The 27,156-nt window shown below is 39.3% G+C and overlaps 1 protein-coding gene and 1 pseudogene across 2 annotated transcripts; both read left to right on the forward strand.

Moving 5' to 3' along the window:
* Positions 1-173: 173 nt before the first annotated feature.
* Positions 174-16,181, forward strand: LOC109478803 (ceramide synthase 6-like). The gene is given in 10 exon segments (XM_019780603.1): positions 174-386; positions 6,881-7,114; positions 7,636-7,693; positions 7,920-7,970; positions 8,209-8,301; positions 9,333-9,461; positions 12,903-12,926; positions 12,928-13,010; positions 13,536-13,692; positions 14,184-16,181. Coding segments are annotated over 10 exon segments (1,119 nt in total). The 5' UTR covers positions 174-213; the 3' UTR covers positions 14,301-16,181.
* Positions 16,182-19,457: 3,276 nt separating this feature from the next.
* On the forward strand, positions 19,458-26,925 carry LOC109478759 (annotated as a pseudogene). The gene is made up of 12 exons (XR_002140757.1): positions 19,458-19,620; positions 19,768-20,007; positions 20,173-20,419; positions 20,778-20,969; positions 21,229-21,348; positions 21,500-21,697; positions 24,642-24,790; positions 24,929-25,168; positions 25,335-25,581; positions 25,870-26,061; positions 26,180-26,299; positions 26,523-26,925. The product of XR_002140757.1 is annotated as an uncharacterized LOC109478759 (transcript).
* The last annotated feature ends 231 nt before the right edge of the window (positions 26,926-27,156 follow it).

The following is a 27,156-nucleotide window of genomic DNA, read 5'->3' on the forward strand; positions in this document are numbered from 1 at the left end:
CAGTTTTCTCGACAAATACTATGCATTTCCCAGAATGACGATTTTTCTAGCGTAGCGGAGCAAAATCCTGGTGGTATCCAGGCTAAAAATGACAGCCATTATTTTCTTACACTCAATTTCACTTTTTCGCGCCACGAGAACGTCTTATCAAAGGTCAACCAATCAGCGCGCGGCTCGCTGAGATCACTTCCGGTATCTGCACATCGCGCCAAGATGGTGGCTTACCAGTACTCGTGGTTTTGGAACGAGCGCTTCTGGCTCCCTCCTAACGTTACCTGGGCCGATCTCCGCAACACGGACGAGGTCCAGTACCCGCAGACCACGCAGCTGTACGTCTCCGTGGGTTATGCAGTCGTCCTGCTGATCATTCGGCTGATTTTCGAGCGGTAAGTTGTAGCGGGGAGGGGCCCCACCCCACCCCGGGGGTGCGCCCGCACGTTTAGGGCGTACAACATGTAGCTACAGCCCCCTCCCAGCAAAAATCATCCTGGCGTCAAGCCTTTAAGTCGAGAAAACGTCACGATCGACGGTGTTCTTAAACGAAAAAAAAAATGTTGATTTCCCGTATGGCTCGCTAAATCCTCCATACCTTAAACATCCCTCCTGCTGTCTTTACGTCAAAAGACGTCAGCGTGTGCCTTTTTTGACGTGACGGAGCCTCGGATCTGAAGACGCCGCGCACAGAACTTGTCAAATTATAGCTGCTAGGTTGTTAACCTTGTGCGCTTATTTATTTCAATCTTGGGAAATCATCTCGACAATTTGTCTGACCCTGTACATGCCCACGGATTACCATGTACTGGCAAAATAGGAATCAATATATTGTAGGAGATTTGAAGGGCCTTGCACCTAAAACCTTGCTTGGAGCATATTATATCTGCTCTATTGGCATTGTTTCCATTGAGTGAATATCGTAATAGCTATGTTATAATACTAATGCTTAAAAATATTCCATTATTACAAACATTTTCCAATCTTATATTGGAAAATGTTTGATTAATTAAAAATATTATTTGATATCTTTCTTGATACAAGATTTTGCTCAACATTCATTTCTATTCAACACGTTGTATCCAAAATAAATGACAGCATAATTGAACAGGTTTGTTTTAGGCAAACCTGATTAAACAGCTGTTACAGGATTCTATTTGTTTATCTTGTTCTCAAGTAAACCTAATGTTCACAGTCAGCCTTCCCAAGGGACATTCCATCACAAGGGGGGGGTGTGGCTTTAAAAATTACTGTGCAGGGGGTTATGACAACACTGAAGAAGGTTGTCAAAAATGTGGAGAACAGTACATGATAAAATCTGAAAAATCGACAAAAAAGTGTAAAAAGTCTATTAAAAATCCATTTTCCCCTTGATCCTTTTTATGTGTTAAAAAATCATCGCAATGGAGTGGCTTCATGCTCTCAATGTCACGGTTGTGAGTAAGAGTCATATGCAGTCTTGCTAAAGTCATCAAGTATTTCTCTTCTGTACCACAAATGCATAATGAGCTAGCACATTCCAATAGCCTTTGTTATTAGATCCTCTGGATAAGCAAAGTGTGATGTGAAAAACACACATCAGTGAAGAACTTAGAGACCTGATCACAGTTACAGGAAAGTGTTGTGTAAGTTAGAACCAAAACCCAGAAGTATCTAGACATTTTAGGAAGTAAAAAGTACATGTTAAAAGTAGGAATGGATTGTGGAATGAAAGAAATTGTCCTTCCTTTTCAGTTTATCTTGAAAAGACTCTTCATTATAATAAGAAGCGTGGGGGTCATGGAAAGAGGCCATTTTCCCTGGCTCTTTGTAGTGTAATACTTGTTTGTGAATGCCATGCTTTTGTACTCTAACCTACACCAAGCCTATACACACATGTTACTGTGGTTTTTATCTTAGTTCTTACTGATAAGGGTTGTAACTTGTTGAAAGCAAACAATAGATTAAGTGTATATAAGTAGTTAAGTGTTCAAGCCTTTCTTTAGTTATATATACAAACTGTATCTCTGGAATAATGCTTAAGCCTCAAATTTTTCTAAAATGTGAGATTCTAATGGTAGAAAGCTTGTGCACAAAGTTGAATAGCCCAATGCATATATTTACCAATTACCGCTGACCCAAAAAGTGGGACTGACATGGTTTTCTGGACAAGCTACATGCTTGTACATTGTATTGTCCATAGAAGTGGGTTAAGTTTATGAAATGTTTTGATTATTATGTCAGGCTCTCTTGGTCGTGATGTTTTGACCAGTACTAACTAACGTAAAGGGGGGTCTTAACAGTTTTCTGGAGGGAAAGGGGCTCTTATACTAACTACTAGTACATGTAAATAGACTTATGTTTTGCCTTAAAGTACTGCTTTCTTAAAACTTACCAACACTGTCCCAGTCAAAGTGGTGTTACATGTCTGTGTTATGGTAACCAAGGTCAAGGTACTGCCCTATTATATTGTGTTGGATCACTCAATCCACTAAGGATTGTTTGTATTGGTTGTTCCCAGGTAATCCCAGCAACAGGTTCAGTAATCTGTTTACCTTCTGAAATCCACACTGTCAACAATGAATAAAGAGACTTTAAATCATACACAGTAAAGTTAACTTAATTGTGCTTTCTGTTTTATCGGGCTTTGAAAGTAAAATCCTTAGGGATTGATAGACAATCAAAAGTGACCCAGAAAAGTACCTGTAGTATACTATACCCAGGCGAGTATATCTACCTTTTAATCTTGTTGGATTTTAACAATTAAGTGTAAAAAGGGGAAAGAAATGGTTTCTGCTGTCTTGAGCCACCTCCCTTCCATTTGTAATTTATAAAGCTAACTTTGATTGAATTCCAACATGAGTTTGGTAACACAGGCTACCTTAACATGGAATGGATTTAATTTAATCAAAATCAAGAAAGCATAGAGCAAACTTTTCTAAGAATTGTTATGTCCTATTTTCACTGAACAATCTTTTAATGTCATGATTTTCGTGGGAGTAGGTAGCTGGTGTCTAGTGTAGTCTTTATTGATACACCAATGCACAGTGGGAGGCTCTTGAAGTAGTACAGTTCACAGCCAAACACAGCATTCCCAAGAATTTAGGAATGTCTCCTTGGCCAGCCTCTTCATGGGTCAAGTCTAGACACCAGAAGGCAGCTCCTATCGTTGTACAATGTACTTGACATGAATACTGACCTAACAGCCATGCTATTCATTCTGCTTCATCATATTCAAAAAGATAAGGGGGAAACGAGGCAAGATAACCACTAGAAACTGCAAAGATTGTTATAACCTTGTGTAGAATTAACCCTTGTCCTGCTGGCATTCCTGGCACAATATTTTTCAATAATTTCATGTCTTAATAAGATCATAGACCCCCAAATTTTTTTGCCCTGCAGTGGCATAGTTACATGTACTTCCGCATTTGTTGCGTTTCGCTGCGGTTTGATGCGTTGCACGAGAAATACCCCCAAATCGTACATATACAGGGTGCTATATAGATGGTACTGTATGTGCCAAGCGACATATGTTGCGCACAGCAGGACAAGGGTTTAATAAAACGTTCTAGTAGTAACTTCTACAGATATGTTCTGTACCAGAATCTGTGTCTGCATACTATTAAATGCAAGGCTGGCGCCTACATTGCCAAAGTGTCAATAGTGTTTGATCTACAGGTTAACCCAACATGGATGTTGTTTGCCTGTTGTATGACTCACTACCCCATGGTGCATGTTGACATAGGTGGGCGTGGCAGGGGCGTGTATTGTTGACAACAAGGCAAGGTTGATAATTAACAAGCAAAGGATCAATAACTAATGCACAGAATAAATTTTGTTGATGTAACGATTTAGGCAGCACATCACTATGAAAAGTTGCTCAAAATGTTCATTTTTTAGTTATATCAATGAAAGATATTTGAATAATAATCATTTGAAGGAAGAAAATCATACTAATAAGTTTAATAACTTTGTTTATCAAACAATGGTGTACAGTTGTGTCTCAGATCTGTTTTTCAGATGATATCCCTGGGCACACACATTTAAAAATACAATCATGAAAACTACAACATAATATTTGTTAACACACCTCCCAAAAACCAAAGGGCATGTATTATCACTATGTTTACAGTGTACACAACCTTGCATTCTGTTTAACTCTGTGCAGCAAGGCAACAAAATGGCCTTCAACTACAGTGACCTCACTGGACCTATTGGTCAGATCATGAGCTATACTATGACTCCATCACAGAAACAAGGTCCAAAGGGCTAAGGGAGGTCCGAGGAATATAGTGATAAAATCATGTACTTCTACTTTTGTTTGCATCTAATTGTTGTGTGTAATGTTTGTAATGTGTGCAGCACAGCATTACTTGTCTTAAGCTGAATTGCTGCCTAGTGCACCACGTGTATTGCCTTTGCAGTTTGATCTGAATCTAAAGAAAGAAAGAAATTTAAAGAAAGGACACTACAAATGTGCTAATATACTACTGTACATTTACCATAATGTGTATACTAGATAACACTAACATTGTTGACATTGTTACATGTACAGAATCAGACAACCTGGTCTTGTGCTCATCCCAGCTTATATCTGAAACATATATTATAAAATTATTCATATTTTTGTAATATTACAGCAGATATGGAATCCACAAAAATGTCCTTAATCATTAATGGAAACAACTTATGTCCTCCATGTGTACTGAAGCTTGTTACATGAATTTGACAATACAACATACCAGGCCCGACACATGTACAGTAGAAGCTTCAGAGCTAGACAGGAATGATGGTGTTCACTTGAAACATTACCCTACTAACAGATGGTGCACTGCATTTCCCACAGCCACAAGTAACAAGAAGAAGCATATTGACATTAAAAAGCACCTGTTACTTCAGCAAGCCTGTCAGACCTCGTGCGTGATGATGATTATTCAGTTGGGCTGAGCAACTGTTGTTCCCCTCGGAAAACATCAATATTGTACATGTATCTGTTTCTCATTAAAAATGCTATCCAAGCACTAATCAAGCAAGTACATGTAGAAAGGGGAAGGATGTTTTATATTGTTATTAATCCTGAACAGATTACTGTAGTTTATGTTTTTTTTTTCATTTTTTTTTTACTTGTATGTTCTTGGTTTTCGCAGTCACTTCTGTTCCTTGAACTTAGCAATACTGGTAACAAAAAATTTGTCTTTTGCCCCCCCCCCTCCATTTTTCTCAGACCATTAAATTTTGCAACCATGAACATAAAGTGATTTACAGTAACATCTGTGTCCATAATATCACCAGGGTCCATAATATCGCCACCTTGAGGAAAAGTGTGCTTAAAGATATTTTTACTGCAACATACCCTAGGTATGTACATTTGAGGTGTAAAGGAGTGCATACCAAAAGTATGTTGCAGTAAAAATATCTTAAAGCACACTATTTCTCAAGGTGGCGATATTATGGACCCTGGTGATATTATGGACACAGATGTTACATATATACCAGTACTATAGGCATATGTACATAGTTGAACTTATTATAATGTTGTCTGGGATACTGTACCATGTACAGCTTAGCAGTAGCTGACAAAAGAATGACAAATATTTCACAATGTGCCCTGGGGAAACATCATCAAACCACTTCACAAACCCCATGGATGAAAACATGCATATCTCTGGCATTCTGAATCGCATTGTCCTCATATCAGTAAACATGCATATCAGAAACATCAATGTCCAAAATACAGTTTAGTATATTCAATACTTGATTGACCCAGTAATTGATTTGCATTGCCTATATATTTTCTTTTATACAGATTTTATTGCTACCTCAAGTTGGGAACTTTATTATATTATATACATAGGAAACTTAGTATTATTAGCTATATGTAGAATGCTGTGTTTGACCTAGTTTTGGAAATATTTAGGTCAAGTATCTCACTGAATGATCCACTTTGTGTGTAGAATGTGTTTAATATACAGGCATGTTTATGCCGTTTATTGCATGTAGGAATGAATGAACTGTAACTATTACTAAGTAAATTATTGAAAGAGTCTGAATATGACAATGTATAAACTGTCCTAGTTTTGGAAATATTTAGGTCAAGTATCTCACTGAATGATACACATTGTGTGTAGAATGTATTCAATATACAGGAATGTTCTTATGGTGTATCATGCATATAGGAATAAACTGTAAGTAAAGATTGAAAGAGTCTGAAACTGGCAAAGTAACTGAACCATGCATACTTTGGCCTTGCTTGGAATAGAGCCAACATTTTGACCAAATTTAGCGAAGAACTCTGACCAAAACTGTGGAAAAAGTGCTCCTCTGTTTCTGTATAGCCGGTATAACTATCCTTCGGCATAACACACCAGCTTTGCAGGCATGCGGCTATCTTACACCAAACGACATGTTACACCGAACCCTTGAACATCTAACTCTAAACATTTGTTTGAGACTCCCCACAGATTGTTAGTGATTCTCCCCCTGTAAAGCAGGTACCAGGTGTGTAAAATGGGCAGGTTGTTCTGAACCAGGCTTACTAATGGATAAAAGGATCAGATAAGGTGGACGACCTGTTTGAAACAGAATACTCTTGAAATGCCCACCAGCAATTTGCAGAAACATTTTCAAGATTGTAGATTCAAAAAAAATGTCAGCCCAGAAGGCAAAATAAAGCCTGAAAATAGAAAGTCTTCTGGAAACCATCATATTTTTAGGCAACATTTGAAACATTGTGCAACTTTGCAAAAAATAAAAATAATAAACGGTCATAGATGGTGGTGACAGACTATCATCGAAACATCGGCTCATGTAGAACAAATGATTTTGAATAAAATAAACTTAACTACTTAATCATTCTGATTCATAACAGGAAATTATTTAGGGATTTATTAATATTATATTTCCCATACAGGTTCATAGCTGGGCCTATCGGACAGAGCCTGGGGATCCCAGGAGAGCGGAAGTACGCTGAACCCAACGCCATCCTGGAGAAGGTCTTCACGTCCATCACGAAGAACCCTGACGAGAAACGTCTGCAGGGATTGGCCAAGCAGCTGGACTGGAGTGAGCGACAGGTGCAGCGATGGTTCCGGCGCCGCCGTAACCAGGACCGCCCCACCTTACTGCAGAAGTTCAAGGAGGGCAGGTCAGAACATGATTTGGACAGTGTGATAAGTTTGATAAGGACAGCATGATAAGTTTGATAAGTACAGTTTAATATGGACAGTATGATATTATTAAAGTTCGATAGATGATGGACAATTTGATAAGGACAGTGTGATAAGTATGATACGGACAGCATGATAAGTTTGATAAGGATAGTTTGAAAAGGACAGTATGATAACTTTGGATGGAAATCAAGGACAGTAACCAGTTTGATAAGGACAGCATGATAATTTTGATAAGGACAGTATGCTCATGTGCTAAGTTTGAGAAGGACAGTTTGATAAGGACAATGTGAGAAGCTTGATGAGGGCTGTATGATAAGCTTGAAGACTCGAGGGCTGTATGATAAGTTTGATAAGGACAGTTTGATAGGTTTGATAAGGATAGCATGATATTAGACTTGTGTGTAAAGACTTGTCCCCTAACCCAGCCAAGCTCTCAAATGCAGCAAGCAAAAAATATGAGATAAAGTTATTGAAGTTTCTGTTGTTTTTCCTGCAGCTGGCGATTCACGTTCTACACCCTGTCATTTTCGTATGCTGCCACCATTCTCAAGGATGTAAGTTGATTTATCATTAATGTAAATATAACTTCAATTCAAACAGTATCTTGTTGCTTATTAGTAGTAACCACTTGATATATCAGAGTAAGAAGGGAACTAGGAATCTTACTGCAATCCATTTATATAATAAGTAGATTCTATATGATTATGATAATATGTTGGTGAAGACTGAGAAGTTACTTTTAAGTGATAATAATGTTGTTTTACTGTGTCTTACTTTAAGAAACCATGGCTGAAGGACATAAAGCACTGCTGGTATGACTTCCCTGATCATGTAAGTACAATATAATGATGTCAGTATGAAGTATACAGTATTTTATAAAAGATAACAGTGTCAGATACTGATAAGGCAGTTAGTCATTAAAAACATCTATATCAGAGATCTAGATAGACATGCTAGGATAAGGGAAAGAAAAAAAGGCTCATAAGAAACATTTTCACATTTAGTGACAGTCAGCTAAGAACACTCCAGAATTATTACAAGTTTTATAATATATGAACTTTTTTGACAGCCCCTAACTGATGACATCACCTACCTGTACATCGTAGAGCTGGGCTTCTATTGGTCGCTCATCTTCTCTCTCTTCAGGGATGTCAAACGGAAGGTACCCATATATGCTCATGTCTCTTTTTAGGAGCCCTGGAAAGCATATGTGTTGAAACAAATAGTGCATAACGTATTACATTGCAACTAACAGCTTGCCAGTCTGAAGTGTTTGTTCCTGTCAAGTTTTCATATGTTTAAGCATTTTCTCGGCAGACCTTTCAAAAATATTAATATTGATGTCACATTTTAATGTTATCAATAAGTGTGTATCGGATACTTCACTATGATTGAGCTTCTGCTGTTCTAAAATTTGTCTTATTACATGTAATTAATAATGTGCACTCATTGTGTACTGTTTTGTGGGTTTGGTCTGCACTTGATATACCTTCCAGCTGAGTTAGAGCATAATGAACACCCTCAGATTGGGTAAGAACAATTGCACACATGATTGCTTGCACAGCCCAGTGTTGAAATTATTTTATTTTTGTTTTTTGATCCTTTGCTAGGAGCAACAGATATACCACAACTTTCCACTGTCTGAATTCTTCTCCATAAACTTGTTTCTTTTCAATCACTGATACTCTTTCACCTGTGAATCATTCTTTTCTTACATTTACAATTTTTATGAGATCTTTAGCAAAGATGAAAAGTATGCTGAATTATATTTTTATCATGGCCATCAATTCTCGTTACAATTACAATCCAGATTCCTTGTGCAAAATGATTTTTAAATAAAAGCATTTTGTTACAAAAAGTTAGCCTACTAAACATGACCATGCATCCATTTTTATTTTATTTTTCACTTCTAGTTGTTTTCTCCCATTTTGACACTTTTTATTCCCTTGACCTTGTTCCAGGATTTTCCCGAACAAGTCATTCACCACATCTGTACTATTGCTCTGGTTGCGTTCTCCTGGGTTGACAACCTAGTACGCGTTGGGTCCCTCGTTTTTTTGTTGCACGATGTGTCAGACATATTTCTGGAGGTACGTACACAAAACTGCAGGTACACGTGAGTAGGTAGCCACCGTGATGGAGGTAGGATAACGCTTGTTTTGTTGTGGCTTTGGCCGCTTTTTGTGTTTGCAGGATTTTTGGCAGATGGTGGTGCACCATGTAGCGACTATCATGCTGGTGTCGTTTTCATGGGTGGCGAACTTCGTCCGCATCGGGAGTCTCATCCTAGTCACACACGACATGGCCGACATTTTCCTCGAGGTCTGTCCCACCGCTTTCCTTTCTGTCTCTCGCTATCATTGCCGTGGTTGCTGTTGCATGATGGGTAGTTGGCGTGCCCTCCTCTCTAGCTTGCTTGTGTGGCATCTGTTTTAACATTCAATCATCTGTAACACTTTCTGTGGATTATTGATGGCTTATGGTTAGGGACATGTTAATTCTTAACTTTGGGCTATATGCTATAGGCTATATATATATTAGTTACTGTAATAAAGTCAGCAAGAGGCAAGTTGATATTATAAGTAATACAAACTAAATTTCATGTAGGTGATTTTATTACTTCACCATGAATATTCCAGTATCTGCATCAATGTTAAACAAGTGTACTAAAAACTTGTTTAAAGTGTATGTATACACTTGGGTATACATTGACATGTCCCTAACTTGTCCCTAACACCACTTGTGTGAGGTATGGTCAGAAAGTTCTTAGTCTTGACAATGCAACCAACAAGGAAGAGCCAAGAATGTTTTGGCCATCTCTCACACTTGAATAACATAAGTTACAAATATACCTAACAAGCCTCAACACAGCAGAAATTGTACATTGACAGACTATCTGACTCTATTTCTTAGTTTGGCTGTTCCATTTTAGTTGTCTGTGTGGGTGGTTGGACAAATTAGAACGTTTCTTTCATCCATGTCATCTTTTAGCCATCTATATAAATTTCTTGGAGCAGCGGCATGTATTTTTGTGGGGGAGTGCTGATACTTGATTTTTTATAAGAATGCTGCAGAAGGAGTTTTGCCTCTTCATCAGAGAGAATTAGCCTGTGTAAAAAAAATCGTCAGGCATATCAGCACTTCCCTAAAAATATAAAATCCAGCTTCCAAGAAGTCTGCAAAGCAGGCTCATCACACATTTTATGTTCCTAAACCCCATCCATATAATTGTATGCTCAAATGGAACAGCTTATACTAGTTTCTGTGTGACACTTCATTCATGACTTAACATATAGACGTAATAGAAATGATTTTCTAATTGCGTGTGTGTAGTAGTAGTCTTTTGCATGTACATGTGTTTATTCTAACATATGCATGGTGTGCGTAATTGATAATTTCATCATAATGTACAAATTAGGCCTGTTTTATAATTAGCTGTGCCATACTGCTAGGGTCTAATAACTACATGTAGTCTAGAGAAATTTGTAATGTTGGATTCACGAATGATCAACTAAATATGAATACTGAATTTTAATTTCAAAGCTTTGCCCATATGTCTATTATATAGTAAACTGTTTCAATTAAGGTACAATTAAGAAGTATTGCACAAAGATTGTTTCATACTGCACTGAAATCTCTAACTTAAAACTTGTGATCACTTACACTTTGTTTCATGTTGATATTAACCTGGATTATAAGTAGAATCTTGGTTATCATTTATTTTCAAATAATGTACATACCAAAACTGTATTTTTAGCTAAAAATTAAGATTGTTTAAGCAACACTGTTCTGAATGATTTTTTTCATTTTGCATGATAACCAACATTATACTACATGTGTCACTGCCAGGAACATTGGTAACAAAAAGCACTCTGATTGACTGATGCTTTGTGCCATGTCCTACTTTTAACTCTTCTTCTGTTACTAACTGTGGACAAAAATTGGTCAAATGAGCAAAACCAAGTGTAAAACGTTTTGAATAAGGTTGTCTCATATTTATTTGTCCAATTGTGGTCCATGAAACCATACTAACTCTCACCTTTATTTTTTTTATTTTTTTCTTCGACTAACAAGAACATTTTTTTCCTTTGTAGGAACATTCTAAATGTGTTTTCAGTGTAACACCACTTTTATGAGATTTGTTGTATAACTTTAACTAACGCAGCAACTTCTACTGGGCTCTATCTATGCCCACCCCTTATTCCCCAAAATAGACCAATCCATTTGCTGACACTCCTGTCAATGAAATGGACTGTTACACTTCTAGAGAAGGGGTGCATAGACAGTAGAAGCCATCTTTTGTGATCTATGCTTTTCTCTCACAACATGACCTCCTTTGAGGAAAATCAGCACAAAAACTTTTACAAGGTCGAAAGGACACAAATTCATGCACACAAATAACAAAATGGAAGCAATACGGTCAATTCAGAAACGTCAGAAAATTATTTAAACCACAAATGTTTGGATATGTCAAAAAAAAATTGTCTACTACAGCTTGATTGATCTTTTCTCTTGACTGTAATGATGGTGCCCTAGCCTTATTCTATAGTGGTGATGGGTCACTTTTGCTACATAACATATTTCTTCCAGTTTGTGTTTTGTTTGTTCTACTCTTCTTTGACAAAGTAAGTATTGTTACTTGATTGGAATGGTGTCCAAAGAAGTTCAGTGATGCATGTTATACTTCCAGAGACAAAAAAAAAACTACCTCTTGCGTCAGTTTTAAAGCACAAATTGGTACATCTCAAAGTATCACAGAACTAAAGCTTGGGCACCATTCTCTATGTGAACCTTATTTCTTGGCGAAGTTGGCTTGATAAGTGGCAGACCAATCTGAAAACATTGCTGTGTTCTGATTGGCAATTAAAAATCCATAGGACTTGATCATTTGATTTGAGTCAGTGACTTTCAACACCACCTTCTTTAACAGTTTGTGAAGTGGCATCTTCTTTTGATGTGTAATTCCAAAATAGTTTTTAATCATATGAGGAATTAGATTGTCAAATTTAATGTTACCGTATTGAATCAGATGTGATTCCCAAACAATTTTGTGATGTACAAACCAATCTTGATTTTTTTAAAAATACAGTTATATCAGAGAACACAAAGTTAAGTATGTGTGATTTTCTACATGCATATTTGATATCAAAGATGCCCTTTCAAGCCACTCTTCCATTGCAGTTTCCACTACTAATGTCACATGATGTGGTGCTAAGTTCTATGCATTATGTGCACTCTGAATAGAAGTAAGTTTGGTGTTCCACAATCATGTACTTCATGAATTTCACGTTCTATCTTTCCCTTGCTATGGACATGACAGGTCTACCATGTAGGTTCTCTGTTCCCTCTTAATACTAGTACTCTTACTCTGGGTGTAGATGGGGGATATAGGACCACGGTTCCTACTTAGCATTTTTCAGTTCAAACAACGTTAACTTAGACCTTCATTAAATTTTGGCCAGAGAAAAAAAAAAGGTCTTTTATTTTCTGAAAATTTTCAAATGTGTAGAATTGACTTCTACTGATATTAAATTTTTATTCTCAAAACTTTGTGTATTTGTACATATAAGAGGATAGGTTTACTCCAAAAAGTGTACTCATGCATGTATGTAATAATTATTCCTCTAGAGCATGAAGGTATGTAATATTTAGTATACTATTTGAACTAGAGAAAGGCTAGGTTAACTAGAGCGTTAAGTCATTTTACTTCCATCTCCTTGCATAACTTTAAGTAATCATTGTATCATGTATTTACTTTCCTAGGCCGCGAAGCTGCTAAACTACGCCGAAGTGTCAGGCCCTTTGCGATGCCTGCTTCGTGGTGTTTGCCATCGTCTTCTTTGTCAGCCGCCTTTTCATCTACCCATACTGGTTAAGGTCCAGAATTTGTGCACCACCTTTCTTGCATTCGCCGATTTCTTTAGAAGCCTTCATTACGTTTGAAAACCATTGTACATGCACTTGTCGCCAAAATCGCCAATGTCACTTTTGTAATACCAGCTCAGAAAAGAAACAGCTGTAGTTACATGTATCAACCAAGGATTGAGGTGTTCAAAACTCATTTTTTCTCCTAGAACTGTCATGGAACTCACTACCACCAAGTACAATAGGAGCATAATCACTTAGATACAAATGTACCTTTAAACAATGCTTACACTTAGATGTGCAATGGTTTGGTGTAACAGACCCTTCGGTGTTATATGGCTACATGCATGTACGTGTACTTGCCGTACACCTGTGAAGCTGGTGCGTTAAACTGAAAGTTGGATACGGAAGATGTTGTGTTACGCTGAAGGGCAGTTATAAAAGCTATACAGGTACAGAAGCATGTTACACCAAAGGGCAGTTATACCAGGTATACACAGATACTGATACAGAATTGTTGCCGTTTTCCAGGCTGGTGTACTCCGCTGCTACGGACAGTATCGCGGACAAGGGCGTGTTCCCGGCGTATTACGTGTTTAACGGCCTGCTCCTCCTGCTGCAGTGTCTGCACATCTTCTGGGGCATCACCATCGCCAAGATGGCCTACAAGTTTGTCATCAGTGGAACTGTGAGGATGCCTCTCCACTTAATCTCCAAGCAGATCTCACTAGGATGCAACACTATTCAGTCAGCAAACGGTATCCCAGTAGGGGGCCAATGCATGTAGATACTGTCAGCTTGTTGAACAGTGTTCCACCCCCAAGAGGTCTGCTTGGAGATTATTTTGACCTACTGTAATTCCTGATTTTTTCTGATTGGTACTTTTATGTTAATGGTCACTTCTGTACCATGAACTTATCTTTACCATAAACAAATAATTCGTCTTTCGCCCCCTCTCCCCGCTACTGTGAACATATAGTTCTGTGAATGCCATTTTTTTCAGAATGTGAAATTTTGCTCCTATGAACATAAAGTGAATTACAGTACATGTACTTTGAATGCAACTGTATGCAAAAATAGCAAGCAGATTGATTTTTAAGTCAAGAGAAGATGTATAAAAGTGTTATCATTTTGAAAATACAATGTAATATTAATGTTTTGGTTCTGTTTTCTCTCCAGGCTGAAAAAGATGACAGAAGTGATGTGGAGGAGAACAGTGATGTGGACGAAAATGGCAAAATCAACGGCCTCTACCAGAACGGCCCAACCTCGAACTCGACCAATCACATTCACTAAGCAGTGACTAGTGGCCAATCACTGCTGGTTTTACATTATCGCTATGGAACTGTCGACCAACCAAAAGAGCTGTACTTTATTTTAAAAGGCTTTGGCGACATGTACAATTTCTAGGGGCTGCAGAGTCTTTGTGTACATTGTAGAAATCATGTATCGCCTGGTGACTTTATTTATCAGTTTAACAGAGGCAGTTGCTACATTCGCCTCTCAGAGTCATATTTTTGTAGGCATCAAAAGGGTGATGCCATTTTTGTCACAGGCAAGCAGTCAGTCAAGGTATTTTGTTTCAGAAAGTCAACTACATGTATGAGAATGTTGTGTATGTACTAATTCTTCCAGTGTGCTTCGTACAATTGACTAAATAGCCCGAGTGCTGTACTGCAGGATATCAACTGTTTGTAGAGACTACAAACACTATTATTGCTTGCGACATGTATTAATATTCCATAATATCATTGAACAGTAGTGTAGGAACATTGTACTTATGTATCCCAGGTGTCAGTTTAAGATATGTGTAACAACAACGTAATATTACCCAGGGTAGCCCAGTGGTTAAGTGTTTGAATTTCATGTCTTGTACTATGTGTGTGATTGAGTGAGTTACTATGTACATGTAGATGCAGGTATGTTATGCATATGGGTCTTTTCTAGATCTGGAGATATTATATCAGTGGCAATGCAGTGGATTGATCAGCAATAGCTAAGGCCACACCAATTTAATCCGTTGGTTCTTGGATTCGCCCGCTTAATTTTTTCTGAATTACCAGAATAAAGAATTCAGGTTCTGAATGAACCCCAAATGCTCATATTTTGTCCACAACAGCTGAGGATAGTCCTTGTCTTTGTACTTGTTACTCTAACAATGCAGTACTTTGATTAAAAGTTCATAATTCATTGTTTAATTTATGACAGCATGGACTATGCCTGGTATGTTGACTTCATCGCTACTATTGTAGCATTTGGGCTATCATACTCATAGGTTGCGTAGGCCTGTTTTTAGTTTCGCCCTGTCGCTTCATTTTTCCGAGACTCAACAAATCTAATTGGTGTGGCCTAATGCAGGAGTTTTTTTCCTTGGTATGTTTGGTAAATGGAAATTCTAAATATTTCGTTAACTGTCAAGTGGATGAATGTGTGTCAGCATCCAGGAGAGCAATTACTAGGATAACTGAGACACTACCTCAGTACCCACTGCCCACAAAAAATCTGTTCCTAGCTTGTCTTGAATACTGCTATCTTCATTACAATACATTGTGGTAACTATACACAGTCATTAGAACATTTGCTAATGTCAATGGTCAAATGGCAGATACCAGCAAGCTTATATATTTATTGTTTGTTTCTTGTTTGTGTAACAGGTTTATCTTCTTTGGACCAAGAAATGCACACACTATTGAGAAGACTGCTTGAATTGATATAGATAGCGGAGCTTATTTGTTTTTCTGTTATCCAAACAACTGGACAAAGTACCACTTGTAGTTTCATCACTTTCATGACTCGAGATTGTGTTTTATGTTGGTCATGGGTAATAATGTTCACACTACCAGGCTTTGATCTTGTGAAGGAATTTCAAAGATGTAAGTACTAGATAATTAGTGCATGTGTAATAGTTACTGTACCAACAGTAATAAATGTTCGGTACGTAGTTAGTGTTGCATGAAGAGTTTAGGGTGACAACTATATACTTGCCGATGCTTACACTGATCAAGCAAATCAGTTTGCTGTCAAATGATCATAATTATTCTGGTGTACAAATTTCAACTCAGTAGTAATGTCATTGGATTGATTTCTATGTAGGAAACAAGTTAAAAGGTAAAATTTTTGTTCCAACTCAAAAGGGAAATTTTGTCACCTAGTGGTTTTGACCAGTTACTCTGGTCTTCTTCATCAGATATATAGACTGACCCAGTGAAACTTGTCACATGGCTTCTCTGAACATTTCCCTTTTGTGTTGGAACAGAAGTTTTACCTTTAAATATGTACCTACTAACACAGATGAACTTTTATGAATGTATGAAACAAGATTACGCATCATAGTTATGTATTATGACACAATAATACATTTACAAATTGCCTGTTATACATTAAAAAATAATAATAATACATTAAAAATTGCCTGTTATTAGGAATAGATTTTTAAGATGCCATTTTTTCTTGATAACTTACAAGCAGTGGAGCTTTTTTTTCTGTGTTGGAAGTCTAATCAAATACATAAAGATATTTATGTTTACCGTAGGAAAACATATTGTTTTTGCTCTTCTTCTCCAAACTAATAAGGTCAATGACCTGAATCAGACTATCACCATTGTGACTAGTGTTGGGTTACATCATGTTGCAATTTTATAGCAGGAGGGATTTAGACTCCTGTCTGACCATATATATGAATGTGTTTGAGTAAGAATGAACAGAGCAGACCATATGTGAAGGTAAACATGCATTTGCTTTGCGAATGTTACCTTTCTAGTTAGAACTTGTCATTAGTGTACCCATTGGCAAATATATTGATCTTACCCACAAAGTGTTCAAAGAAACTACAATAATTGAATCTCTACACTGTGATATGAGCTGCTGCCATGGTGTCGGTGGTTTTTCCCATGATGTAATGATGTCATGTACATGTAATCGTACACTCTGTCACCAAGACTGATGTTGACTAAATGTGATGAAGTGAATTTGTTCTCACGTCAAATATAATGTAACAACAACCCCTCTCTGTCATTCTTCGTTGATACAGCTCTTTTGATCTAAACTCTTGCAATTAATCTAAATATTTATTGATAAGAGCAAAATTGTAGAGGGGGTCTTCAGTAACACTTCTGAAGACGATAACATAGAAGCTGAAAATTTTTAACAGTTCTAAAGTGTGAAATGCTATTTATCAAAAGCATTTCATATTTAACATGAAACAAAGACTTAGAACAAAGTTGTGGAACAATTTTAAACTTATTCTCACTACAACCTAAAAGTGAGTGATGGCAATGGCATATCATAATACATGTAGGATGCCATTGATAATACAATGTACAAGTAGGAAGCATTTTACATTGGAAATATGTCGAAAGCATTTGCTTTGGCCCCTAAACTTGTCCAAGGTTGTCCCGTCCCAGCTCAGTTACACATTTAATGTACCTCACTCTACAAATCATATCTATTCTATAAAACACGTTGAAGATTTTCGTGATACAGGTGTATCATTCTAGTCACCCATCAACGACCTTTGTTAGATAGGGTCATTGTCCTATACATGTATGTAGAGTGGTTAATCTGACGTATCTTTCGTACGGATATAGGAACGTATTCGTGTTCATTTGAGAGATCAGCGTTAACTGTTAGCCTTATCTGCGTCTTATGCGCCATTGTGTTAACTTGCAGTCAAATATTTTGGCATGGTTATCATTCATATGACTCTCCAAAACAGAACTTGACGTGAAACACAGTATATGGTTACAAAAGATCATCTTTTGTCAGGAACCGTTGGGTTGGAATTAAGTACTAGTAATTACATGTCTTCACAGTTGTTCAGCAAGTTCGACCGTTATGCCGTATATGGTCAACTTGTCGCCCATTGGTTACCGCACCTCGTACGGTGCAGGATAAGGCAGTAGGATGTCCTGAAGGTAGATTTACATTGTCATGCAAATCATACAGCGGTAATGTCTTTTTGACTATATTTGGAAATGTTAGTGGTGCCTCCGTTTTGACACATCGTACCTTCTTCGGTCAAGAGCTACAGGTACTTCCGACAACTCTTCCAGCGAGCACCTTCAATACCCAGGTAATGTGAAATTGCCACTCTTACGCATTGCTCGGTAAAGGTACATTGAAGGACGTTGTGAAATGTAGATTTAGCACCAGTGACATTGTTGCCACATTGCAGTTTGGTATGATCTTGAAGGTAATTAATGTGCAGTTTCAATATTGTTGTACATTTTAATCTCTCAGACATGGGTGTGTGTGTGTGTGTGTAGCTAAAATATCACAGTATGTGTACCCCAGTGGCTCTCATTGTTATAACTATTCCACATTAAAATATAACAATTATAGGACAACAAAGATGCTAAAAGGCATTTGGTAGTAGCATCACCATAGGCCATGTTTTGTAAACAAAGGAGCTTCCAAAGAATAAACCGGATACAAAGTAATGAATGGTTTTGTCCAATACCACAACTTCCAATCGTCTACATACTGTCGTACAGCGAATTTGTCCTTCAAATAGGGCATGCTCTGTAATTGCAACAGGCCCTATAAGGAGGATTGGTATATAATATTTATGGATGGATGCTGTTTTAAGTGAAATCTCGCTCAGTATGTGATGAACTTCACTTTGAAATTCCTACATTCAAAATGTTACGGTTAGCTCAGTGTCCATCCTAACCGACCCTGCCAAGCCTAAGGACAGGGCAAACCTGCCGATAATCTCAGTTGGCAGTAGCGAAGAAGAGGGTACTACAGGTTGTGAACTGTGAACAAGGCGCGAACTGGCCTATTGGCACACATCTATTGAAATGTCGTTTGATTGAATGTTCCCGCCATTTTGTGATACTTACAAAGTGCGCCATATTGCTCCACCGTCGGTGACTCATGTAGCTTCAGGGCAAAGAAGGAGACATGTCTGGGGGCTTCTCTGATCGGACATTTTGTCTTAGCCTGGTACCAGGCCTATAGACCTGAAATAGGTTTGGTAACGAGCCAGGCTAATTCTATATGACTCCTGATGTTTAGTCCTTCTACGAACGATTGCCAATACCACAATAGGTACTAGGTACATTTTGCACTAATAGAAACTCGAAACAAAAGCCTTACTTGGTGTCTCCTACACAGACTATAGACTAATAGGGTGTAGCCTCCTGTGAAATTTCAGGTGTGGTTAATGTGTAACGATTTTAATTCACATGCTTTGAAAGAAATCGAGGAAAAATTAAACACCATGGCTGCAGACATATTTATTCAGGGAGAAGGTTCCAAGGCCAACGAGAAGGCCTCCACGCAAATTGAAATATGCCATAAAAACTATGATAACCTCGACAAAAACTGCCTGATTCTGAAAAAGAAATGTCTGGATAGAAAGGGCCTTTCTATGAGGTAACACTACCTACTAGTATACTATGTTTTGAAACAGTCACTATGGCGTCTGCTTGCCACTAAACCAGATCCCTTCATACATTTACAGGTTTTAAAAACATAACTAGACACCATGGCTGAAGACGATGTTGTTGCTTTGGTTGTGGACAACGGGTCTGGGATGTGTAAGGCCGGCTTCGCTGGGGATGATGCCCCGAGGGCCGTCTTCCCGTCCATCGTGGGCAGGCCACGACATCAGGTATGACTTACAATTACAATTATGCTATTTTTATTTTAGTTTGTCTGGTTGTGCTTGTGCATCAAGATGTGCATATTCTGTGTACACACAGTACTTTCACATAGCAATGTCTAAAACCTTTAAAATGTCTTCACATTTAACCTCCAGGGTGTGATGGTCGGTATGGGTCAGAAGGACAGCTATGTCGGGGACGAAGCCCAGAGCAAGAGGGGCATCTTGACCTTGAAATACCCCATCGAACACGGCATCGTCACCAACTGGGACGACATGGAGAAGATCTGGCACCACACCTTCTACAACGAGCTGCGTGTCGCTCCCGAGGAGCATCCTGTGCTTCTCACTGAAGCTCCGCTCAACCCCAAGGCTAACAGGGAGAAGATGACACAGGTTGGTGTGCGGTCTCTTTTGGCCAAGTTATTGGTAATATATATAGACCCATATTAGGTGCATATTGGTTTCCTTGTTGAAGCAAAATGGCAGCAAACAGACCCACTTTGAACTGTACTGCATACACAAACCGTCAACATCAACCGTCAACATCTCCATTTTCAGATCATGTTCGAGACCTTCAACAGCCCGGCCATGTACGTGGCCATCCAGGCCGTTCTGTCCCTGTACGCCTCCGGTCGGACGACTGGGATCGTGCTGGACTCCGGGGATGGTGTGTCCCACACGGTGCCCATCTATGAAGGCTACGCCCTCCCACACGCCATTCTCCGTATTGACCTGGCAGGAAGGGACCTGACAGACTACATGATGAAGATCCTGACTGAGAGGGGGTACTCTTTCACCACCACAGGTGTGTTCACTGTGTTTTAGTAGATGTTTCTTTGATATTTCAGAATTGGCTTTACACTGACCGGTGGTATATGTTGTACGTATCGCTCAGGTGCTGCTACTATTACTACTACTACTACTACTACTACTACTACTACTACTAGTAGTAGTCGTACTGTCTGGAAGTGTCTAGTAGTAGTAGTAGTGGTGGTGGCAGTAGTAATAGTTGTAATGGTAGTGGAAGAAATAGTAGTAGTAGGCATCCTTCCATCTCGTGTGCAACGTATACGTAGTACACCACACTGAAGTGTGGGATTTATTCAACAGGGGATTTATTCAACCCAAAACCTCTCTCTGTGCAATCTGTGCTCTTTGTTTAGCCGAGAGAGAGATCGTTCGTGACATCAAGGAGAAGCTGTGCTACGTCGCCCTGGACTTTGAGGCGGAGATGGAAACTGCTGCCCAGAGTTCCAGCCTGGAGAAGAGCTACGAGCTGCCTGATGGTCAGGTCATCACCATCGGGAACGAGAGGTTCCGGGCACCTGAGACGCTCTTCCAGCCTTCCTTCATCGGTAACATCCCAGACAATCTTATCTAACATCACAATGCTTTTTCATAGACTGTACTTTCTGAAATTAAACATAAAGTTATCAACTTACAAGTACTTTCTAGTTTCAACATGTTGACAAGAAAATGATCAATATATTAGTAAGTACACACTGCTAGTATGAACCTCGTAATATCTCGTCCTCTGTCAGTATTGCACAACTTGTGGCGTCCTACCAATGATTTGCAAAAGGATCAAAAGTAGCACGATTTTTCTCTTGCCAGGAATGGAACAAGTGGGAATTCACGAGGCTACCTACAACTCCATTGGCAAGTGTGATATCGACATCCGTAAGGACCTATACGCCAACACTGTTCTGTCAGGGGGGACAACCATGTTTCCAGGTAGATAAAAAAACAATTAATCGTTGATTCATTTGTCGATGGAGACAGTGTTGCCATTGTTGGCTATCATTTGATGATGACAAGTATGATGATTGATTAATCACCAGTGGTGATTCTAAGGAGTACCTGTATTTTTTTGTGTCTTGATTAGGCATAGCAGACCGCATGCAGAAGGAGATCGGTGCCCTGGCTCCCCCAACCATGAAGATCAAGATCATCGCTCCTCCCGAGAGGAAGTACTCCGTGTGGATTGGCGGGTCCATCCTGGCCTCCCTGTCCACCTTCCAACAGATGTGGATCAGCAAGCAAGAGTACGACGAGTCGGGACCCTCCATCGTCCACCGCAAATGTTTCTAAAGTTGCCATCACCCCATCATGCCAGCCTCACACTTGCTTTAGTTCTAGATAGCTAAAGTGTAGATTGTAGCATTTCCTCTCTTCCTGTATCTATAGCAAGTCACTCTAAATATAATTGCCCTTTTCTATTAGTAACCCTTTTCTATTAATAGTGACTTGGGGGCTCTAGCATCAACTTCTATATCATCTTAAATGACCCAAATGTTGCATTCTGAATAGTCACAATTACATGTACAATATGACCCTGTTGTTACACATTGAACATGTCGGCAATGAGCGTGTAATTCAAGAGTAGAGATAGTGGCAACAGCATTTTCTTGAACTTAGCCGTAAAAATGTGAATCACAGTTTTCATGTGGCGACAGGCTATCTGAGGAATACCTGAATGTACTGCTTGAGAAGACCTATAATAAATCTACTCTGTAGAAATACTTTGAAAAGTGGATGACTTGTACTCTATCCTGTTAAACTTCTTATTATGGTTGGTCAATCTTTCACTTTTCTTGACTTGAATGACTTGGATCATTAACCGATACCCTATGATATCAGGCATGTTACAGGTGAAAAAACAGAATGTAAGAAACAAAGAGATAAAGCCGTTGAATCTTTTCGAACTGGATAAATTGAAATTCTAATACGTAAAAACAATGTACTGATGAAGGGTACCGGATGGTACTTGAAACGTTTACGTATTAAAATGTCAATTTACCCAGTTCGAAAAGATTCAACGGTTTTATCTCTTTATCTTTATCCTGGATGATTAACCTTCAACAACGTATAATGTATAAACACTTTGTGTACGTTTGATGCATCCGTCTCTATCTCTCAATACTTACAAGGGTCTGAATCTTTTCTAAGAGTCTGATCCCCTATTTACAGAGAAGAACATGCTTTACCTTGGTATAATGTTGGAATCAGTTGTCAATTACATTTTTATTCTTTATTTCGCACGTAAATGATAAAAACCAATACAAAGTAAAATACACAAGAAGAGTGTGCTGGGGGAAGGCAGAGACCAATTTGGTCTATACGAGACCTTCCTCACAATTAAACGAAAACAAGCAAGCAAGTAACTAACATACCTTACATACATTCATTTATCAAGGACATTATATATAATGCCCTAGCTTCAACGGCCGTTTTTGGGAAACCTCTTAGTACTAAAAGAAATCATGCGAAAAGTGATTTGGATCGGGGACGGCCGGTAAGCGGTTTTTAAAAGACTAGTCTTTTGTTAACAGCCGATGAGGCAGAACCAACGGTCTGCATATCTGCAGAGTTGTTCAACAAGTTTAACCACTACACCATATATGGTCATATTGCGTTGATTGGCTGTTGCACTGCATTTAAGGCACCCCTGAAGATGTCCCGAAGGCTGCCTTAAATGCATTCTTATGCAAAGTGTCCGTCTGCACTGTCTTGACCATATATGGACATATACATGCTCTTCTCACATCCACTTTGACACGAGATTACATCGGTCACGAGCTACAGTCTGTGCCGACAACTCCACGTGAACACCTTCAATTCCCCAGGTACGTACCGGTAAATTACCAATTTTAATGTATTGTTTACAACAGGGGTATGACTTGGTGCTATTATATATAGACACACTTGTAGTTGATAGTGCCCCCCAGATCTTAGATATGTTGTGAACTGAACTTGAGGTCATTGGACATGTTGCACGTATTCTCAGACAGCTAATATTATACTAGTAACCTCTTCGGTATTACTAGCGGCTTATAGCTCCCTTTGTAGGCCCATGCATGTTCGCCTTTTCTTTTAAAACAATACAGTTGACTGAAACTTTTCATAGTGCCGCCACAAACCTTCCCTTTCAAATATAGACTCAAAGTCCCCATGTGTTTTATCACAAGATAGCCAATTTACGATTTTATCCACCTTCAGATACAAGTTACTATCACTTCCTGTTGATTTTTTTTATCTTCAACCTGCCCTAACAGTGAATAGAGAATGCTTAGATCGATTTCCTAGATATTTTTTGTCAAGGCCACCATCAACCACAATGAACTAACAGCATAATTATACACAAGAATGCATGTAATTTGGTTGCAATGACTAAGATATATTTTTACATGTTACATATGTTCTAAATGTTCAAAATAATATACATGAAGTCGTGGCTTAGCAGTTGTAATACAGTACCTAGCACTTAACCCCGGCAACAGCCAAAATTATCTCGACCTTTTTGCGGAGACAGTGCCATTTATCGCAGAAGCAATGTCATTTAACTACTTATAATTAAAAGCTCAAGTATAAAGCATCTAGTGGTTTATAAGATAAATGTTTTCTTTGCACTAAGAACCAAAACCAGCCCCATTAAATGCTCAGTTTGAAGGAAATTCTTCAGTCTACGAGGAGTGTGAAGGAGTAACGTGCTTTTTCTTGTCTTCATGACTCATGTAGCTTCAGGGCAAAAGAAGAGAAGGTCAGAATTACTTCTGAAGATTTCCAAGAAAACGATTGAAATTCTTCAGATCATGGCAAATTTGAATATTGAGTAACCATTTTTTTTCTATAGCTAGCTGTTGATGACTCATGTAGTTTCATGGAAAGGCGGAAACGTTGTAGAATTCTGTACACGCTTTCTCGGAAACAATGCTTCCCGTTTTTGCAAAAGGTCTAGGGGGCGTGGCATGCCGCTTTTGTGACCTCCAAAATCATATTCATTCAAAGGAGAAAGTTCCAAGGCCAATGAGAGGGACTAGGACGTCCAAACAAATATACCTTAAAGCCAGGATAACCTTGACAAACACTGCATGATTCTGAATAAGAAACGTCTGGATAGAAAAGACATTTCTGTGAGGTTACACTACCTACTAGTATACTATTCTCTCAGATTTTTAAAATAGTCACTTATTGATAACATGGCGTCTGCTTGCCACTAACCAGATCCCTTCATACATTTGTTATAGGTTTACGAACATAACCAGACACTATGGCTGAAGACGACGTTGCTGCTCTGGTCGTGGACAACGGGTCCGGGATGTGTAAGGCCGGCTTCGCTGGGGATGATGCCCCGAGGGCCGTCTTCCCGTCCATCGTGGGCAGGCCACGACATCAGGTATGACTTACAATTGTACTGTTTTCATTTTTGTATGACTGGTCGTGTTTGTGCATCCGAATGCACACATTCACATACAGTACTTCTACATAACCATACCCAAAACTGTTAAAACTTCTTCACTTTTAATTCTTATAGGGTGTGATGGTCGGTATGGGCCAGAAGGACAGCTATGTCGGTGACGAGGCCCAGAGCAAGAGGGGCATCTTGACCTTGAAGTATCCGATCGAACACGGCATCGTCACCAACTGGGACGACATGGAGAAGATCTGGCACCACACCTTCTACAACGAGCTGCGTGTCGCTCCCGAGGAGCATCCTGTGCTTCTCACTGAAGCTCCGCTCAACCCCAAGGCTAACAGGGAGAAGATGACACAGGTTGGTCTGCGGTCTCTTTTGGGAAAGTTATTGGTAACATAGGCTCATATGCATATTAGGTGCATATTGGTTTCCTTATTGAAGCAAAATGGCAGCAACTGGCTCACAATGAACTGTACTGCATACACGTACCGTCAACATCAAGTTTCGACATCTCCATTTTCAGATCATGTTCGAGACCTTCAACAGTCCGGCCATGTACGTGGCCATCCAGGCCGTTCTGTCCCTGTACGCCTCCGGTCGGACGACTGGGATCGTGCTGGACTCCGGGGATGGTGTGTCCCACACGGTGCCCATCTATGAAGGCTACGCTCTCCCACATGCCATTCTCCGTATTGACCTGGCAGGAAGGGACCTGACAGACTACATGATGAAGATCCTGACTGAGAGGGGGTACTCTTTCACCACCACAGGTGTGTTCACTGTGTTTTAGTAAATGTTTCTTTGATATATATATATACCAGAATTGGCTTCACATTTACCAGAGGCATGTACGTGTCGCCCAGAAAAGAGAGAGAATGGGTCCTACATTGCTCGTCAGTAGCCATGGCCAATTATGAGTGGGTTTCCAACAAAACGTGCCGTGTTTCACTTTGGTTATCATTATATAGCTGATGATTGTTCGTCATTGCTCAGAGTAAAAGAATATAAGATGTTCATCGCAAACCCCACTGACTACAATGTGCCGTGTTCCCACACAGCCGAGAGAGAAATCGTTCGTGACGTCAAGGAGAAGCTGTCCTACGTCGCCCTGGACTTTGAGGCCGAGATGGAAACTGCTGCCTCCAGCTCCAGCCTGGAGAAGAGCTACGAGCTGCCTGATGGTCAGGTCATCACCATCGGGAACGAGAGGTTCCGTGCACCCGAGGCACTCTTCCAGCCTTCGTTCCTCGGTAAATTTCTCAACAACCTAGGCATTTCTTTTTACATTTCTTCCCATCCAAATCATTTTATGGATATTATCATCAAGTTATTTGACACATGATGCACGTCGTTCTCAATTATTTTCAGGAATGGAGCAGACAGGGATTCACGAGGCTACCTTCAATTCAGTCATGAAGTGTGATATCGACATCCGTAAGGACCTGTACGCCAACACAGTCCTGTCCGGCGGTGCAACCATGTTTCCTGGTAAGATACAGTCATGATAAACTTAAATATAATCTCCAGGCAGATTCTGGAGAGAAACGGAAGTCCAGGAAACCAATGGATACAGGCTAGACTCCCCTTGCCCCACAGAATCTGCTTGGAGATTAGGATTATCCTACTATGTTGATACTTGATGATAGGAACGACGTTGGCACTATAACAGTGGTGATTGTAATGAGCCCTGAATTTTTTGTGTCTTGAACAGGCATAGCGGACCGCATGCAGAAGGAGATCACCGCCCTGGCTCCCCCAACCATGAAGATCAAGATCATCGCTCCTCCCGAGAGGAAGTACTCCGTGTGGATCGGCGGGTCCATCCTGGCCTCCCTGTCCACCTTCCAACAGATGTGGATCAGCAAGCAAGAGTACGACGAGTCGGGACCCTCCATCGTCCACCGCAAATGCTTCTAAACCTTCAACCATGAACACCTTTTATCTATAGGGATATAAGAGATTTTTGGGTACATTTAGTAAAATGTGATTGAGATATGTTTCCAAGGTTGTTTCAAGTTAAAGGTGGCATGTAATTGTTTTAACAGCATTAGTACAGGTAACGAAATAAACGGCTGCAATATGCCATACCCATTCTCTGAAAAAGTCAGGATTTTTTTGTCGCACTACATTCTCTGATTTACTGATATACCAATAACCAACGTCATCTTTACACATCAAAGTAAATCCTTCTTGGGCGTTAGAAAGCTTCATCATGATGATATTTCTCTTAGAATCCCTTTTAACTTCATGCTAACCAGGCATCAATCTGTTTTTAAAGAACCAGACTGAAGACATCTTCCACAATAATAGAACTTTACATTGGTAATGATTTAGAAAGATGTCCC

Source organism: Branchiostoma belcheri, unplaced genomic scaffold, assembly GCF_001625305.1.
Source record: "Branchiostoma belcheri isolate BF01 breed outbred unplaced genomic scaffold, Haploidv18h27 scaffold45, whole genome shotgun sequence".
Classification (NCBI taxonomy): domain Eukaryota; kingdom Metazoa; phylum Chordata; class Leptocardii; order Amphioxiformes; family Branchiostomatidae; genus Branchiostoma; species Branchiostoma belcheri.